Raw genomic sequence first — 19,268 nt, 5'->3', positions numbered from 1 at the left:
GAAATTTTGTAATTAGTTCTTTACCTCGGGGGTTTTTTCATAATTTGCTACAAAATAGTATAAACAAGACTTTTCTCTCAAATAGTATAGTCACTGTCAATATTGAAGCCAATGTTTCCCCAATTAATGCATTCCAATTTTGTTTTTATTTAAACAATGATGTGTCTATCTGTTGTGTTTATTTATTTCTTTCCCTGAAATTTACTGAGGAACGAACAGTACAGATGTCAGCTTAAGTTGTGCAGGTTTTTTTGCTACTACTCCCACAATTTAAGCAATCCCTCAATTTCAATTTCTTTTACTCTGATAAATTACTACACTGATTAATTATTACTGCCACTTTTTTTTTCCTTCTCAAACAAATTTTAGGTTTCACTCAACTATATTAAAAAAAAATTATTAAGAAAATATAAAGTAAAAGGCATGGTTTTTCTTAAGTGGGTACTGGTTAGCATTTTAAATTTTTTTTTTTAAATCAACAAGAAAAAAAGTTGACATAAATCTCCCGTTAGAATCTCGAAACCGGCATGTTTAAAACTTGTTTGAATTTCAAAATTATATTTTTTGTCGAATTGCTATTGACTGATTTAAATGGATAAATGATGATGTGGCAGTGGGGAGAATGTACATACTTTTACTTCAAAATTTGATTTTTTTAAAGTGAATTAGGATGATGGGTATACTAATCAACCTACCCATTTTTGAACCAAATAATCGGATGCCAACCACAAGCGATTCACAAAGATTGGATCGACAATGATTTTTAAATTTGAGCAAAATTGGTTTATCGAATGGGTTAGTTTTTAGTTCGATAATTGACCGCCCAATCCACTCCCGATCCTAATTTTATGTTAATAATTTGTTTCAAATTGTATTGCAGTGCTTTATATTTATATTGTAATATAAAAACTATGATTATTAAACTATATGTTAGATAGAACATATGGTTGAATACTCATTCCGTATATAATAAAAGGTCGGATACTCAAAACTCGAGAGGAAAACCAAAAACCATACCAAAACTATGACGTGTATTATTTATTTTACTAAACCCTAATAATTTTGGTACCACCTTTAATCTCTTAGATATCGTGGAGCAGATCAGACCCAACCAATCGGCTTTGCTGGATACTGGAAACTATCGGCTCGATTTTTATAAGTCGGGTAATGATTGGCGACCAACTTTGTTATTTGTAAAATAAATCAGTTGGTTAAATTATTGACCATTTAATTAAAAGGGATAATTAGCAATACCCCCCTCATCTAGGTAAATGAGTTAAGAAAAACCCCCCTCCCAAAAATAATTAGAGAAAACCCCCTTACCTAATATTCTACCCAAATATTATTTAATAATTCCCAAACCACCCTTTCTCACTCTTATCTCTTCTCTCTCTCTTTCTCTCTCTCTCTCTCTCTCTCCTCTTTCTCTCGCACACATAAAAACACACACACACACACAAATTAGTGAGAAATCTCAACAGGAGAAAGCTCAACAGGAGAGTAAGGAGGATTCCGCCGCCGCCGCCGCCGCCGCCATCGTCTCCGCGCACGCGTCAGCTGCTGGAGTGAGGAATCCATCGCCGTCGCCGGTGTTGCGATGAATCTATCGGGTCGAACCGACAACGCCATCAAAAACCACTGGAACTCAACCCTCAAGCGCAAGTGCTCCTCCTTGAGCTCCGACGAAGGCGGTAACTTCGATAACAACGACGGCGGTGGCGGAGATTACGGTGGTGGTGGTCAGCCGGAGCGGCCGTTGAAGAGATCCGTCAGCGACGGGTCGGGTATACCCGTTTCGGGTATGTACTTCAACCCGGGCAGCCCGTCCGGGTCGGACGCCAGCGATTCGAGTCTGCCTTCCCATGTCTATAAACCGGTGGCGAGATCCGGCGTCGTTTTGGTTGAAACCGCTTCTTCCTCCGTCGTTGACCCGACGACCAGTCTCAGCCTGTCTCTACCCGGAGTTGACCCGACCGAGTCAACCAATCACAGGACCGAGTCAACTCAACCCTTAGCTGTTAATCCCATCATCCATCAACCTTAATCGACTATGTACATGTTCATAGTCGATTAAGCTAATCGACTATGTTCTGGTATTCGATTAAGGTTGATCGACTCCATTTTTTTTTATTTTTTTTGGATTTCTTGTTTATTGTTTCAATTGTATAAATCATTTATAACGTTTATATCTTTTTTTTTTCTAACTAAAATATAGTTGATTTTGCATTTTTTCGCAGTTGTAATTTGTTATGTTTAGTAGCAGATTCTTAATCGACTATGCTTCATCATAGTCGATTAATACACGTGATATAGAAAAAAAGAATTAAAAAAACAAAAAAAAAATTAAATAATTAAATAATTTCCTTAATCGACTATGAAGCATAGTCGATTAAGGCTTAATCGACTATGCTTCATAGTCGATTAAGAAAAAACGGAAAAAAAAAAAAAAAAAAAAAAAACTGCTGAGCGTGACCCAGTGCTGATGTGGTGGGCGGGGGCAAAGCTGGAAAGCATAATGGCTCAAAATGGGTGTGGACTTTTCTCAAATGGACTAAAATATTTTGGGCCTCCCTCAATTAAAAAAAATAGTAAGGGGGTTTTCTCAAAGAGCCCCTAATTAAAAAGTAATGTTTAATGAATAATTTTTGTATTTTTCCTTTCTATAATGAACAAACTCAGCAGCCCAAGTTTAGCATTTCTTCTTATGAAAGAATCACGTGCGCTTTATAAGTACCCAAATTTGGCCCGGCCCATATGGCCCATTTTCTCATTTCCACATTCCAATCGATATTATTTTTCTTGAATTGGTAGAGAGATTTTTTCGACCTATATAATTAATTAAGTGAGAGCAAATTTTACCTACCTCTTGATTTATATCTGGTAGTGTGGATGCTGCACTCGATGTAATATATTGGCTGATCTTACATTATTAATCTAAACATAATAATGGCTTAATTCCACTTTGCACCCTTGAAATATACCATTTTGGCACTTTGCACCCTCGAAATAAATTAATAGCACTTTGAAATACAATAAATCATGCATAATGCACCCCAAATGATTTTTTAAAGCTAAAAAATATAAATTTAATATTTGTAGTGATATTTTTTTAGGATGCCAAATGTCAAATATTTTTTTTATTCATCAATCATTTTGAAACTATAAAGTTCAAAAATAAAAATACATTCCATCAACATATTTAAAAATTATATTGTTTTATCAAAATAAAATATTTTACGAAAAAAAATCATTCAGCTATTACGTTATCAAGTTATCTGAAAATTATTTTTTCTTCCAAATATTTTCACTTAATATTTTACAAACAGTGACATAAAAGATCCACAATCGAATAATTTAGTGATAAAAGATTATTTTTTTTATTTTTCTTTTGTAAGATAATGTAGTTTTTTTTAAATAATCCGGTGTAATTTTTATTTTTTCGCACTTTGTCCGCTCGAAATTAGGTTTGAGGTTCAAGAAAACAACAATTTTTTTTATTTTGTACCCCAAAAAGAAAAACACCAATGAAAAATAAAATTGCCTTTATTATTCAATTGAGGGTGCATTGTGAATGATTTATTGTGTTTTGAGGGTGCAAAGTGCTATTATTATTTTTCGAGGGTGCAAAGTGCCAAAATGGTATATTTCAAAGGTGCAATGTGGAATTAAGCCCATAATAATACACACACACACACATTTATTTACTGCAACGGCTTCCGTGCATCTCATTGCTTCTTGCTTTCGAGCCCCCGCCTCATTCACAGTCAAAACTCTCCTTTCCAGCAGAATGGGTCATTTCTTTCAACAGCGGTTAGGCCTTTTTTTGTTTTTTTTTTTTGGCTAATTCTACTGCGTGCAAAATTACCTGATGTTTTTTCATCAGGTGTAGGATCTCATAGATCTTGAAATCTCTACTTAGTCTCACATCGAACGTACTTCCTCTATTTCATATTATGAATTTTTTTGTCCCAAATTATTTGTCAGTTTAGAATTTCAAAAAAACATTACTTATATTTTTTCAATTTTATCACTTATCACTCTTAATTCTTTAATTTAATAATAAGAATATTTTAGTATTTACTATATTATTTTGCTAGAATCTATGGATATTTATTGAATTTTTTAATATGTGCATAACCACAACGATATATCATATGGGGCGGATGGAGTATAATATATATGCTATTAAAACCTTCAATGACCCGACAAGTTACACTTCATAACAACTAAACCATTTGTCATGTTTTGTAAAAGTCAAGACTCTCATTATTTATGTTATTACACATGGCTATTTTATTTTAATTGTTTTATAAACTCGAAGATTTTAATTGTGGAATAAAAAATATATTCATAATTATAATTTGTGCCCATTTCTATTTGATCTTAGTTTTGCTCTTCTTCTTTTTTTTTTTTTTTTTGTTTTCCTTGTAATCATTTTTTTAAATATGTTCCTAAACAATTTCCATTTTAGGTAAAGTTGCCTCACAAATAATTAAGAAACTAATCCAAGTATCCTTCAAATGGCCTAATTGGCAGAGCAGGATATCGCGTAATTAATAATTCGAGTTCGAATCTCATTACCAAAGTTTTTTAGATCGAATTTATCTTGAATGGTTGATGCCTAGCGTCGAAATGAATTGTTTCCGTCTAGTAAAAGAGGCAAAAAATATTAATACTATAAGAAACCCACAACACATTGAACTTGTTTTTCTGCAATGTAAATAAAATAAATAAAATAAATAAATAAATAAAATGAAAAGAAGGAAACCAGAGTTTTGTGTTTATTCCGGTATTTAATAACACAGCTCTTGTGAGCCTGACGTTGAATAATTCAGTGCATTTAATTAACGTGATACATTTATTTCCTGCAATTTGCTACAGTTTTTGGTAAAGAATAAGAGCAACTCCAACCCATTGTTATCAAATACTGATTTAATAATCAGGATTATACTTTGATATCTCTATACAACTAGTGAACTCCAACCATAAGTATCAAAAATCAATTATCAAACAAATTTATGATTATTTATTTTTTTAATCCATTTTAAATAATCATACAAACCAATTTTTCTGGTAAACTATCCTCAAAATCAATATTAATCAAGTTTTTATTTTTGAAAACTGAAAAAATAATAATAAAAAATATATATATACATAGAGATTTTTTTTTTCGTGGAACTTTGTTGAAGCTCTAGAGAGAAAAAAAAATTGTGTTGAGATATTTTTGAGATTTTTTTTTCAAGTGGAAATTTGTTGAATAGGTAGATAATTTAATTTTATTCTGTTGAGATTTTTACATAAAGAAAAAAACTCAATTTTGTTGAGGTTTTTTTTTTTCACGTGCTCCTATTTTTACTTGGGACGTATTTGATAATTATTAATTTGGGATGTATTTTTACTTTCAGATGGATGAGTTATCAAAATAGAACTCTATTTTAATAACCTCATTGGAGGAGATAGTTTTTAAAATTGGGGAGTCAAATGAAGGTTAATGGGTTTGATAACCCATTCAATAACCCGCATTGAAGTTGCTCTAAGATAATCAATTTTGAAATAAGTATACAGATCATTAAAATGGAATATATATATATATATATATATATATATATATATATATATATATATATATATATATATATATATATATATATGAAAAATGAAAAACCAATAATTCAAATGAATATACATATATATTGGGGGTTGGCTTCTTTGCCCTTCTCCACAACAAATCCTTTTCCTTTTACCACTTCAAATCACTAATTAAGAAAGAAACACTTCTTCATCTTCTTCTAATAATAATAATAAACAATTATTATAAGAATAAGTATAATAATAATAGTAATTATTATAATACACAAGACCATATAAAACATCAAATTACAATCTTGATCCACATTTAGAAGGAAAAAAAAAAAGAAAAAAAAAAAACACTTTCTTGAAGGTAGTTCACAATTAATTATCACTTGCATTCTTCCAAATTTCCTCGAGCTCCCGAGCGAAAGTGTCCTGCCTTCCGACAACAATGGTGATGTGATCCTTATTTTCGACAACCTTAACGTGTGCACGTGGGATTCTTGACTGCACGTTGTAGCTGCACTCGACAGGGATAACTTCGTCGTCTTTACCATGGTATATTGTGACGTCGCATTTCAATCGATTCTTGATTTCGTCGAGATAACTCTCTATTTTTCCGGCTGTGCCGCATATTATGTTGTGTAGTGTGTGCCACGCTGCGTTGTGTGTGTGCAGGAAAAATCCCTCCATCAAGTACGTTCTCATCCTGCAAAACACGCTTTCTTTTCGTTAGAAGGATACCACAATCTAATTGCAGTTAGTGCACCTGTGTTATATTGAATTGCTGATATAACAACACTTGTATTATAAATATTATTTCGAAAAAAGTTAGGAATTTTACAAAACTAAAATGAGGCTTTGGAGCTCCCTCCGTTCATAATTAACAGTCGTTTTTCACTGTTGCCCAAGTTTTAAGAATTTAATAAATGTATTGTCATTTTAGAGTTCTAATAATGCATTAACTGCATTTTTATTAATTTCGCCCCTTGTCTCTTAATTGTTAATAAAAAAATAATTACTCACATGGGTGTTTAGTATTTACTATGTTATTTTTGGTATAATCTATACATATTTACTGAGTATCTTAATATACGCGCAACCACCCAAAACGACAAATAATATGGAACGAGGGAAGAATTAAGTTTGTACACGTGTTTAAAAAAAAAAATGTTCCTAAATAAAATGGGACCTTTGGTAGTTTGTGCAATCACTACACACCAACTAGACCACTGTGGACTATGTGGAGTGTTAATGAATATCGCATGTGCAATAAGTGCCGGTTTTTATAGTCCCGCACAAAGTAGGTGGCCATCACGCGACAATAATAAATGAGACAATGAGAGTAGGGAAGAATTAGCAGACCTGTTTCTGGTCACTAGTTTGGCGAGAAATTCCCATATGCGGTGGTTCTTGCATATGACCAGGCATATAGTCCTGCTTATGTGTTCGTACCAGCAAGCCACCGACGCGCCAAATGAAATCACCGGCCACACGCGCCGTGGGGCCACTCTCCTCATCATGTACTGTGTGGCTTGTTCCCCTTTTGGTGTTGGAAAATACGGCTGCAAATTTTTCGGACCCCCATCATTAATTAGTAATATATTTTATTAATAATCACATTGATTTTTATGCAATTAATTGACCGTCCATGTTAGATCATCTATTCTTAATTAGCACACGTTTATGAAATTAATATTAATTAAGTACAATGTAGTACTCCTACAAGTTTGGTCTACAAGTTTCAACAATTTTATGTACTATCATTGAAAAAACAAAAACAATTAGGCTCCTATGTTATCTTGTTATTACTATTTTTAATCGCCCCCTAAAGTAAGGTTTATATACGAAAAAACCTCTAATTTTTTCATAATTACATCCACACCCCTGCAATTTGTAGATTTATTACAATAACACCCTTTTGTAGGGGGTGGATGTAAGAAATTTACAAACTGCAGGGGGTTGGATGTAATTTGTCAAAAATGAGGGAGTTTTTCGTAATTATGCTTTAGCTTGAGGCTTTTAGTTAAAAAAAATTATTTTATATCTACAATTTAGTCTTTTTTTTCTATAAATATTTATTTTTATGACCTGTCTACAGCTGCGTATTTTAATGCATTTTAACTTTTAAGTAGAAAATAAATAAGGATGGAGGATCTCGTTTTATGTTCATAATAAATGCAAAAAAGCAAAAATAAAAATAAAATAAATAAATAAATAGTGAATAAAAACTCACCGGTGCAAGTAATGTCAAGGATTTGACAGAGCCAGGGTATTTGACAGCAAGGGCAAGAGCCAAAATGCAGCCAAGTGAATGAGCTACAATGTGGAAAGATTTCACCTTATGCGCTTCGATAACCGACCTTTCTATCATCTCCAAATGCTCTCTTAATGTGTAGAGCGAATCTGTTGGTTTCGGGCTCCTCCCGAAACCAAGCAGATCCACTGCAAATAGCCTGTACTTTGATTTCGCGGACTTTGAGAAATTCGGATATAGCGTCTCCGTCCAAAATGCGGACGATGATATGAATCCGTGGATGAAAATAACGTCTTCCCGCACATTATTGTAATCTGAGTTCCAATTACAAAATAAAAAAAATAATTAAGGACAATTTTTTTAGGTGACCATATATAGTGTTGTAATACTCAAAAAATAATAAATCTCTATATTAAATTGTAGGGAGTTTTGTGAAACAGCGGGGGTCATGGCCCCCTGTTTCACTTTGAAAATACTCGTCCCCTCCGAAGAGTATTTTTAGATTTCGATCGTATAAGAAATTTATACTAAGAAAAACAAGTTTATTATATATCCATGTGTTAATACAAATTCCTTAAAGCCTCTACGTAATGACAATATTAACAAAAAAAGAAAAAAAATCCCTATAATATTTTTTTTAGCACAAAGTCCCTAAATAATGAGATTTTTTAGAAGCTAGTGTGCTAAAATAATTGCATTGTATGGATTTTTTGCTGATATTAATTGATGACACGAATATTTTAGTTAGAATTAGGTGAAAAACAAGCGGTGTGTGTTGAATGCAATAAATCCCTAAAAAATGAAAATATTAAATTGCAAAAACCAAAAATAAATTAATTTTTTTTATAATTCATTTTAATAATTTGTTCTTCTTCTTCTTACCTCCAGTAGCTCCATCAACTTTAACGAAGAGAGATTCTTTGCAAGATGCGCTACTCCACGACGTGCAAGTAGCGCAATCGCAATCCGACCACCTCGGGCTCGGCAGCGTTTGCTGCCCTCCGATTCTCCCCTGCAGCATTTCAATCACCGTCGAATTCACCGTGAACGTGGACCCCACTCCACCGTCCCCCCTCCGTTTCACCTTCTTCGACTGCGATCGTATAATCGCCGTCGATTTCGACACCTCAGACACCACAGACGCGCGCGTGTAGAGCGTGTCGGATATTTCCTCCAGGTGCAATTTGCTGCAGGTCAGCCGTACGATTTTCTTGGACTCCCCAGGCTCCGACACCAGGATCTTGCCTCCGCCACCCCCGCCGCCGCCGGTGGCGGCGGCGATCGCCTCCCTCGACGGAGAGCAGTAGCACGGCTTCCACTCGTCCTCCACGAAAAAATCCGCCAGCTTGTACACGTAGCAGAGAACGATATCGACGAGATCGAGAAGAGTGAACACGAAAAAACTGATGACGTCATTCAAGAATTCACCCGACATTGCTAAAACTGATTTGATTCTCTCCATGGTTTTTTAGGGCATGAAAATGTAGCCCACAAAGGCAAGAAAAATAGGACAATGTGATTCTTGATCTTGGAAGGAAAATTAAAAAAGGGGGCGAGAAAAAAAAGGGGGGCGGGGGCGGGGGCCGGGGGTTTCGTTTGTGTATTTCAGACACGTAAACACATGTAAGAGAAGAATGACTTCATTTGTGTGTTTCTATAATACACTAAGGATCAGTTTTTGCTGGAAAAAAGGAAAGAAAATAATACAAAGTTGGTGGTGGTTGAACCTCCTCCTGAATATGCAAGAGAGAAGATACTACTACAAGTTTTTTATTTCTTTTTCTCTCTTCCACTCTATATATATATATATATATATATATATATTATATGTATATATAGATATATAAAATAAAATAAAATAAAAAATACAGATTGGCGGCATTTATGTTGGTGCAACAAGTTTTGGTATTAAGATTATATCTTTTGGTGAAATTAAAGACAATGTAACTTCTTACGTGAGGGACTGAAATGAAAAAACATGGACAACTAGCATATTGCGAATTTTAATTTTATTTTTTCTTTATTTGGGGGATTAATAAATAATAAATTTGGTAGCAGGAAAGTAAGTAGGTAGATTAATCTGAGAGTGAATGGATGGTAGAGGGGGAAAGCAATAAGTAGTTAATGAAGGATGCATATATTTTCAAAGCGGCCCCAAAATTAAATAGGTGATGTATTTATTGCAATTGTTATCTAAGCCACATGACTCCCATCCCTCTTCAGGTTGGCAACCTCCTCTCTCTCATCACCCGATCTTGAGGCTCTTATAAATGCATATATATATATATATATATATATATATATATATATATATATATATATATATATATATATATATATATATATATATATATATATATATATTGATCGTTTTATCTAAAAGCTTAAACTGTTAGTGAGGTAAGACAGAGGGGTTGAGGAACATTTCTGAAATCTCGAGACTTAAAATCATGGCTCCGGCCACTAGTAGTAATACACGTGTTACATTTTGAAGTCTTGCACGTGGAACTTTGTATATGGATGGTGGTTAGATTCGAGTACGCGTACCATGTTGACTGGCCACTTCATCTAAGGGTTTAGGGGCATACGATTAGATAAAAGTCCATATGTATGTATATAAGTTTTAATAGCTACGACCTGTCTTTTTAATCGACCTAAAGTTCTTCGTACATCATTTTGATGAAAATCCAACGCCGTAGCGACAACACACGTTCAATTATATTGTTACGAGGTTAGCTATATCGAGGTTAATTAAATGTATACATTGAATTTAACCACTAGTTTATGGCTAAATACACTAGCTTGTGACTTTGCTTACTTGAATTTAACTAGATTGATTTATCTACACATGTTGAGTGTAGATATTACACTCAATACGTTTACTTTACGTGGATCTTTTGTTTAGATTTAATTATATTTGTACTTTAATTGATTGATTTTGTGTTTTATAGGTGAAAAACGAGAAGTAGGTGTCCATGAAGGAAAAAAGATCAAAGAGAAAGGAAAAAAGTGCAAATAAGGAAACAAATCAAATTGGAAGAAGGAATCCCGCCACAGCTTTGACAGTGTCCACCATTTCGAGCATATCTCTCTCATACGAACTCCGAATTAGGTGATTTTGACGGCATTGGAAAGCTAATTTCAAGGGCTACAATTCTTATTTACACAATATTCCAATATTCAGACTCCAACATGGCACAAATCGACGAACAAATCCTGATGGGGGAAAGTGGCGGAAATTGATTCCTATTAGGTTTCCACTACTTCCTTATCAAGAAAAGCCTATAAAAGCAACAAGTCTCTACACCATAAGGACGAAATTTTACACCAAAAACGCGAAGAACGAAGATCAACGAAGACTCAAGCATAGTTTTTCTTATTTATTTTATTTATTCTATTTTGTTTATTAGAAGAATTACGAGTAGCTAAGCTTTTAATCTAGGATTTTGTTGGAACCCTATGTGGGGATGGTGAACCCGTTTTCTTGAGATTACGCAATTATGATTTTATGATTATTTCTTATACTTGTTATGATTGTTAGTGCATGAAATTGATCAATTTATGTGCTTTATCTGTGATTATTGGGATTGACTCAACAGAGCTATTTTGATAATTAGACGGTAAGTATAAGAACCTTCGAGTAGTTTTCACCGGATGAGTGTGTCAATTGCATGTGGTGTCGTAGGCATACAGATATCACCTTAGGTAGCCATTTACGAGACTTGTTAGTTAATGCTTTATTCATAATTTGTTTGCATAGACATATAGTGAACCGTTTATGAATAATAGACTCATAATACACGCGACAGCGGGTTATGAGTAAATTAGTGTCTTGGGTTAATAATCATGAATCATATATTTCATAATTGAGGGGTTTTGGGTGAGCAATTCTTGCATAGGGGGAAGATAAAATCCTAGGTCCGTTTTTATTGATATTTTCTCGTGTTTATTTGCTTTCATAATTAGTTTAAATATTTAGTTGATTAAATTTGACAACTTTGCGTAGGCTGGATAAAAATCATAATTGTTAGAATTTGGTACTTAGGATTAGATAATTTGAGTATTCCATGTGGGATCGACATCCGACTCTCACGAGTCCACTTTTACTACTTGTTTGCGATACGTGCACTTGCGTGTTAGGTATTTAGCCCCAACAGAAACATTTCTGAAATCTCGAGACTTAAAATCATGGCTCCGGCCACTAGTAGTAATACACGTGTTACATTTTGAAGTCTTGCACGTGGAACTTTGTATATGGATGGTGGTTAGATTCGAGTACGTACCATGTTGACTGACCACTTCATCTAAGGGTTTAGGGGCATACGATTAGATAAAAGTCCATATGTATATAAGTTTTAATAGCTACGACCTCTCTTTTTAATCGACTAAAGTTCTTCGTACATCATTTTGACGAAAATCCGACGCCATAGCGACAACACACGTTCAATTATACTGTTACGGGGTTAGCTATATCGAGGTTAATTAAATGTATACATTGAATTTAACCACTGGTTTATGGCTAAATACACTAGCTTGTGACTTTGCTTACTTGAATTTAACTAGATTGATTTATCGTTGATTCAGTTGATTTGAAGTTGTTGGCATGAGATTCTTGAGATTAATTTGAAGAATCGGGTTGCTTGGTGTAGAAAATAGTCATTGATTTTATTCCATGTTTTAAGTTAGAATGTTTTTATTCCATAAAGATGATCGGCATTTTGGAACAAGTGATAAAAGATCTCGGAAGAGGTTAATCCGTCCAAGGGGCGGATGTAAGAACTGTTGTGAAGATCAACAAGTTCGAGACGCGTGCAAGAACGGCGTAAAACATGAAGAGGGAGTCTTTGGTATTTTTATTAAATCTTATTATGAACAGTTAAATCCGAATTAGTGAAATCTTGTTTGCAGGTCCTCGTTAACGTAGGATGCATTTATATCCGAACTTCATCAATATCAACTCCATTAATATCGCGTGTGTTTTTATTTCTGATTTTACAAGTTAAATATTATAACACATAAAAGTCACTTGTAGATTTATATACACATAAATCAACAAAAGTAATAGATAGCCACTTGTCTTCTGCTTAAAAAAAAGGCAAATTATAGGCACTCCCTGAGTTATGGTTAAATTACGAAAACCCCTTCCTATTTGAGTAATTAATTACAGCTACCTCTCAATTATGTATTATCTTACGAAAAATCCCTCTAGAGATAAATTTATGGATGTTAAATCGGTAAAACCGAACTGAAATTTCGGTTTTGGTACGCCAACATTTCATACCGTTTACCGAACTGGATATACGATTTGGTTCGATAAATATACGAATTACATAAATTTTATGTAAAACTATTTAAAAGGAGGGGAGTGATTATAATTAACAAAACAAGAAAGTTTTTTTCATAATTTGACCATACATCATGAATAACCGTAATTTGCTCCTAAAAAATAGTCTTCATTTTTTTTTAATTTCTTCTTTACTTCTAATTCAATATATATACTATTCCATAACAAGGTGATGGTTTTCATTAATTCTACACTAGAACCTCGATAAATTAATACTCGATAATTTAATAATTTTACTTAAATAATAATTTTTCTGGTTCTGACGAGGTTTAAAAATACTTAATTATTAGTTCGTTAATTTAATATTTTACTAAATTAATAGAATTTTAATAGTCCGAATTGTATTAATTTATAGATGTTAATTGTATATCTTTTATATTTTTCATAGAATTATCAAAGTAGAAATTAAAGTATATATGTGCTATTAACTTCTTCTTTCCCAACTGGGATGCTACTTTGGTGGTAATTGTTCTCTTGGTTCAAATCAGCTGATGGCACTTCAATATTTCCCCACCACAAACAAAATTTATTTTAGGGATAATTAGTGAAAATCCCCAAATTCATTTACTTATATTAAGGTGGATATAACCTCATTTTCATTATTAGTGAAAACCCCCCACCTTATATTAATTTTTTTTTTAATTAATATTGTTTTTGACATTACTAATATACCTAATTTGCCCTATTATATCTAAAATAACCAAACCTATTTCACGTTCTCTCTATTTTCTTATTCTTCTCTCTCTTTTCTCTCTAGATATCGGCGCCTCCAACTCTCTTCCATCTGTGTTCTGCCACCGCCTCCAACCCTCTTCCATCTTTGCGCCACCATCGTTACTCTCTTCTCCCAACGGCGTTTCTCCCTCCACCAACGCGAAAAGAAGACGATCTTCACCCCTGGGATTCTCTCGTCAAGGACGGCGTTAGAGTTTTCGCTAGGGAGAAAGACGAGATTATGCAGCGGCGCTAGGGTTGATATTGCGTCTGAGATTTCAATACAGACCACCACCACATTGTTTCATTGTTGTTCTTGTTCTTCTTCGTCTCTGATTTTTTGGAACCCAATTCTCGAATCTTAATTTTCTTAATTGGAGTTTTTGGTTGAATTCTTATATAGAAGGCTAATTTGTGTTCAATCAATAGTATAATGGATGTTTGTTTTTGTTGAAATTGTGTGGTGTTATTTACAGATTTATAGATATTTTCGTACATCAATATAGTTGTTTTCGTACAGCAATATAGTTGTTTTCGTACAACAATATAGTTGTTTTCGTGCATCAATATAGTTGTTTTCGTGCAGCAATATAGTTGTTTTCGTACAACAATATAGTTGTTTTCATGCAGCAATATAGTTGTTTTTATTACTTTTTAGTTGAATGTAATAGTTGATTTGACAAATAGTTGATTTTGATAAATGAGAGTTGCTGGAGATATATAGTTGTTTTAATTATATTGTTTTAATAACAGTTGTTTTAATAATAGTTGTTTTATTGAAATATAGTTGTTTTAACTGAAGACAAAAAAATATAGTAAAAAATATAATAAAAAAGTTAAAAAAATAATTTTTTTTAATTTTTTTTTTTAAATAAGAAATAAATAAAAAAAACCGAAAATTAAAATTAAAATACAAAAAAATAAAAAAATAAAAGTGTATCAAAGTAGTGTATAATAGGTAGTAAATAGATGAAGGGTAAATTTGAGAATAAAAAAAGGATGGGTCTCTCACTAATAAAGGAAAATGAGCTAGATCTATCCTTATTAAAATAAAGCTAGAGGGGGTTCTCACTAATAGTCCCTTTATTTTAATTTGGAACTTGGAAGCCACACATTCTATGGTATCCATGTCAATTATGAATTTTCTTACACGTTAAATTTAGTGGAATCTTTTAAATTATATGGTATATTCTTCAGTTTGTACTTCTTGTTTTATTTCATTCGTGCTCTCCATTCTGAAATAAGATGACCACAAAATGTGTCCCTTGACTTGTAAATATCAGATTGTGCATCATAAAGTGCATTTTTGTACAAAACGAGTAGAAACTAGAGAACATTCCATAGAATCTAGAAGATTATGTTGAATTTGACACCGTAAGGGTGAATGTGTAAGAAGATTCTTGGTTGAGTGGTGGTTGTAATTACCCAAATATAAGAGTTTTTTTTTCTTCGTAATTTGAACTTACCTCGGGGGTTGACGGTAATTTACCCAAATTCTAAATATCAGTTAAATTACAGGAAAATATATATTTTTTCTTTTCCGTTTCTCAAAATGTTGGCCAATATAGAAAAAGAAAAATGATTTTGCTAGGTTAATTGTTCTGAAAATCTATTAAGAACTAAGAAATTAATAATTGATGGGTTATAACAATTTTTATTTTATTTGTTTACCTTTTATGATCAGATTTAATTTATCAATAAAAAGTTGTTGAGGGATGATATTGAAGCCAACTGAAACGACAGTGACTGTTTTGAAATTGTAGAATAAGTTAAGGGATTAAAAATGAATTTTTTTAATTTACAGTAATATACCGTGTCAAAATCCTCATTAATTATTGTGGTTCCTCAACCAATATTGCAGGTGTTGATCAATTAATGAAAATCTAAGTGTTGACTTTGTCTTTGTGGATATGTGTTTTCCAGAACACTACTCAAAATTTTACTGCATCCTAAATTTAAAGGCAAATTTCAAGTGATTAATTATTGCCTGAAAGGAATTTTCACATAAAATATTTTTTTGTTTAGACATTGATTAACATGTATAGCATAATTAACTTTAAGTATAGGGGCTCATGGATAAAACCCCAACTACTTCATTAATAAGGAGAGGTCCATCGTCACTTTTCTTATTAGACAAACGTCCCACTCACTCCTCTTCACCTTAGATCCAAATTACCTCCTCCTCACCAATGACTGCAGACGAGGCACCGCTGTCTGGACTCAAATACCTTCACCGGGAGTGAGGCACCACCGTCTGCACATAAAAAATATCCACCGCCGTCGAGTATTATGGACATCAAACACCTCCACCGCCGCGGAGACAGCATCGTCTGGACATCAAACACCTCCACCGACGTAATTGAAACAACCCTCCTCTCATATACTGGCGACCTCCTCCTCCAGTTGCGAATCCAGGATTTTTACCAAGGGTGTTCGAAATTGCGTAAAATAAAAAAATTAAATCACTATAAAAAAATAGTGGACCAAAAATTTACGAATTGCAAATTTTAGGAAAATTTTAGAAATATTTAAAGAGAAAAGAGGTGAAAATATTAACTATTTCAATGGTTTGAACCATTTTGAGAGAAAAAAGGTATTTGTGAATTGCAGAAAATCGAAACCGGGACCTCTTAAACTTTGAAAAAGCTCTTTACCACCTCAACCATTAGTTGTTTTAGTTAAATTATGTACAGCTTAGGTAGATCCGCCATTGTCCTTCTCTAAGGTCCCGACCAACATATTGCGTGGCAGAACTTCTCCCATCCGTTCTATACACTCCAGTTTTTCTGCCATCGATTTTTAGTATTGTTATGTACAGTTTACGTAATCGACTATAGTTGATTAATAAATCAACTATATTTTTTTATATGTATAGCTTAGGTGGATCCGCCATTGTCCTCTAAGGCCCCGTCCAACATATCGCGTGGCAGAACTTCTCCCATCCGTTCTATACACTCCAGTTTTTCTGCCATCGATTTTTAGTATTGTTATGTGACCGTTCGACTATAGTTGATTAATAAATCAACTATATTTTTTTATAGACGATTTATTGTTTTGAGATCTAATATACGCTTTAATATTTTAATCAACTAAACAACGTAGTCGATTTACGTTCAGTTTAATCCAAAATTTCGCGAAAAACACAAGGTAAACTAGAATTTCACGAAAAAACACAAGAGTGGATTTTTTACTAATTATTTCCAAATGATAGACCTATCTCAATCCAATTTCAAAATGAGAGATTTTTCTTACTAATTTTCCCTTAATATAATATATCTAATAGAGGATTATTAAACTTTTCGAAAGTATATAAGAATTCTTAAAAAAAAAAACCCGGCCCACTTGAGATCTATTCTACTTCACAAGCAAATCCTCGTTAGGAACAATTTTCAAAAATTAGAAACTAATTAGACCCTGTAATTTTAATTTATACTTCATACATTTCAAGGAAAAGAAAAAAAAGTTGTCTATATTATATATTACATTAAAATATAAATATTGCATTATATTAAATTCGAGGAGTACATAATATGAAAAATTTCATATGTTACGACACTATTACACATTAGATTAAAAAAAATCGACTTTACAGAAAAGATGAGGTATTTGATTGGTCAATCTGTCCCTCTCCAAGAAAGAGATGATACGGTTGGTGTGTGTTGTGGGTTTGTTGCTCCACTTTATAGGTGCATAAATAAATCACAAAATAATATAATGATAATTAAATAAAAATATATATAGGCTTAATTTCACTTTGCACCCTTGAAATATAGTTTTTTGACACTTTGTATCCTCGAAAAAAATTAATAGCACTTTGCACCTCCTAAACACAATAAATCATGCATATTGCATCCTAAATGAATTTTTAAAGCTAATGAATGTAATTTAATATTTTTAGAGGTATTTTTTTAAATGCTAAATGTCGGATTATTTTTTATATTTATTAATCCTTTTGAAACTACAATGTGAAAAGAATAAAAATATTTCTAATCTACATATTTAAAAAAAATAACAAAAATATTCTATAAAAATAAAAAGAACAAAAATAATCCTTCAACTATTTTGTTATTGTTGTAAAATGGCCTATTTATCTAGCTATTTGGTTTGTGTTTGTGGAAATACATAAGAACATAATAACGATAATGGAGAGCGAATGAGAGAATGCAAAGAACAAGAATCCGTAGAGAGAAAATTGTGGGTATCCATGGGGAGGGAGTTTTTCTCATTAATATAGGTGTAAGCCACCGGAAGTTACAAGGAGGAGTTACAAATGGAAGTTCCATGGAAGTTATTTCCTGCACACATCATGGGACTAAGGTGTGGGAAGTTTACACTAGTGGGAGGTTGAAAACCATCAAGTGGTTATGTTAGGAAACCACACATTCCATACTATTTACAACACTCCCCCTTGGGTTCCTATCAAACCACTATTGTGCTTTTTGTGTTGCCTCGTTAAAACCTTCCGAGTCATAAAACCCATTGGGAAAAAAACAATCTCGGTTAGGGAAAAGAGTACAACGCACAATCTTTTCAATCAACAAATGTTGCCTCATTAAAACCTTGTCGAGTAACTAAAACCCTGTGGGAAAAATAAACCTCGCACGAAGGAAAAAGAGTACAACAGGGCACTCGGGTATCTTCTGGATACTGAGTACCTACAGGGTACTCCCCCTCAAGTTAACTCCCCCTGATGTCTACAAGGGAGCGAGCTTGTATAATCTACGCAAGTCAAAAGCCTTAACATGAATTTTCATAGTGACTTTAGGCGAAGACTTAGTAAATAAGTTTGCGTAGTTAACTTAAATCATGATATGCTGGATCATTTCAGCTCTTATTGTTGTTGATTGAAGAAAACTTCAAAGCTATGTACATGGAGTTATCACTTTAATGAAGCCCGTCTTCATTTGATCAATACATACTGTATTACAGTAAAATACAATATCGTAGGATCTTTTGTGTTAGTCGATTCACAGGAATCTCGAACATGCATAATCATGGCTTCAGGCCAAGTGCATTCACTCACTATCTTGTGAAACAAACATCATGCATGATTTGATCTAGTGACAACCGATGTACATTTCATAGAATCCCAAGACATAGCTATTTTCCCAATACTTAACCATGGATTGGGAACGAGCCTTTTGTGGATATGACTTCTAGTCAATGCCAATATAAACCACAAGTTTCGCCTCATTCATTGATGCATAGAGTAAGGTGAGATAAGTCTATCATATAAATTTACCGAAAAATCTTAATCATATCGAGTACATGGAGTTAAGCATAATAATGCATATATTGCATTTACATATGGCACTTCTGGTGCTAACACTTCCTCGTCCTTCTCCATGGGACGAAATGAATCATTGGACCTATTCCACTTTC

General features: G+C 33.1%; 1 protein-coding gene and 1 pseudogene across 1 annotated transcript; one reads left to right on the top strand and one right to left on the bottom strand.

The window, feature by feature from the left end:
• Positions 1-1,597: 1,597 nt before the first annotated feature.
• Positions 1,598-2,044, top strand: LOC105970338 (transcription factor MYB44 pseudogene; annotated as a pseudogene).
• Positions 2,045-5,784: 3,740 nt separating this feature from the next.
• Positions 5,785-9,624, bottom strand: LOC105970653 (putative lysophospholipase BODYGUARD 1). The gene is made up of 4 exons (XM_088818656.1): positions 8,711-9,624; positions 7,808-8,142; positions 6,937-7,136; positions 5,785-6,280 (listed from the first exon to the last, which is right to left on the bottom strand). The coding sequence occupies exons 1-4, from the start codon at positions 9,288-9,290 to the stop codon at positions 5,953-5,955; spliced, it is 1,443 nt and encodes a 480-aa protein (XP_088674782.1). The 5' UTR covers positions 9,291-9,624; the 3' UTR covers positions 5,785-5,952.
• Positions 9,625-19,268: the final 9,644 nt, after the last annotated feature.

This window comes from Erythranthe guttata, chromosome 5 (genome assembly GCF_056151865.1).
Source record: "Erythranthe guttata isolate IM_541 chromosome 5, IM_541, whole genome shotgun sequence".
NCBI lineage: Eukaryota > Viridiplantae > Streptophyta > Magnoliopsida > Lamiales > Phrymaceae > Erythranthe > Erythranthe guttata.
Note: the sequence above shows the minus strand (reverse complement) of the source record. Positions and strands in the feature narration are given on the sequence as shown.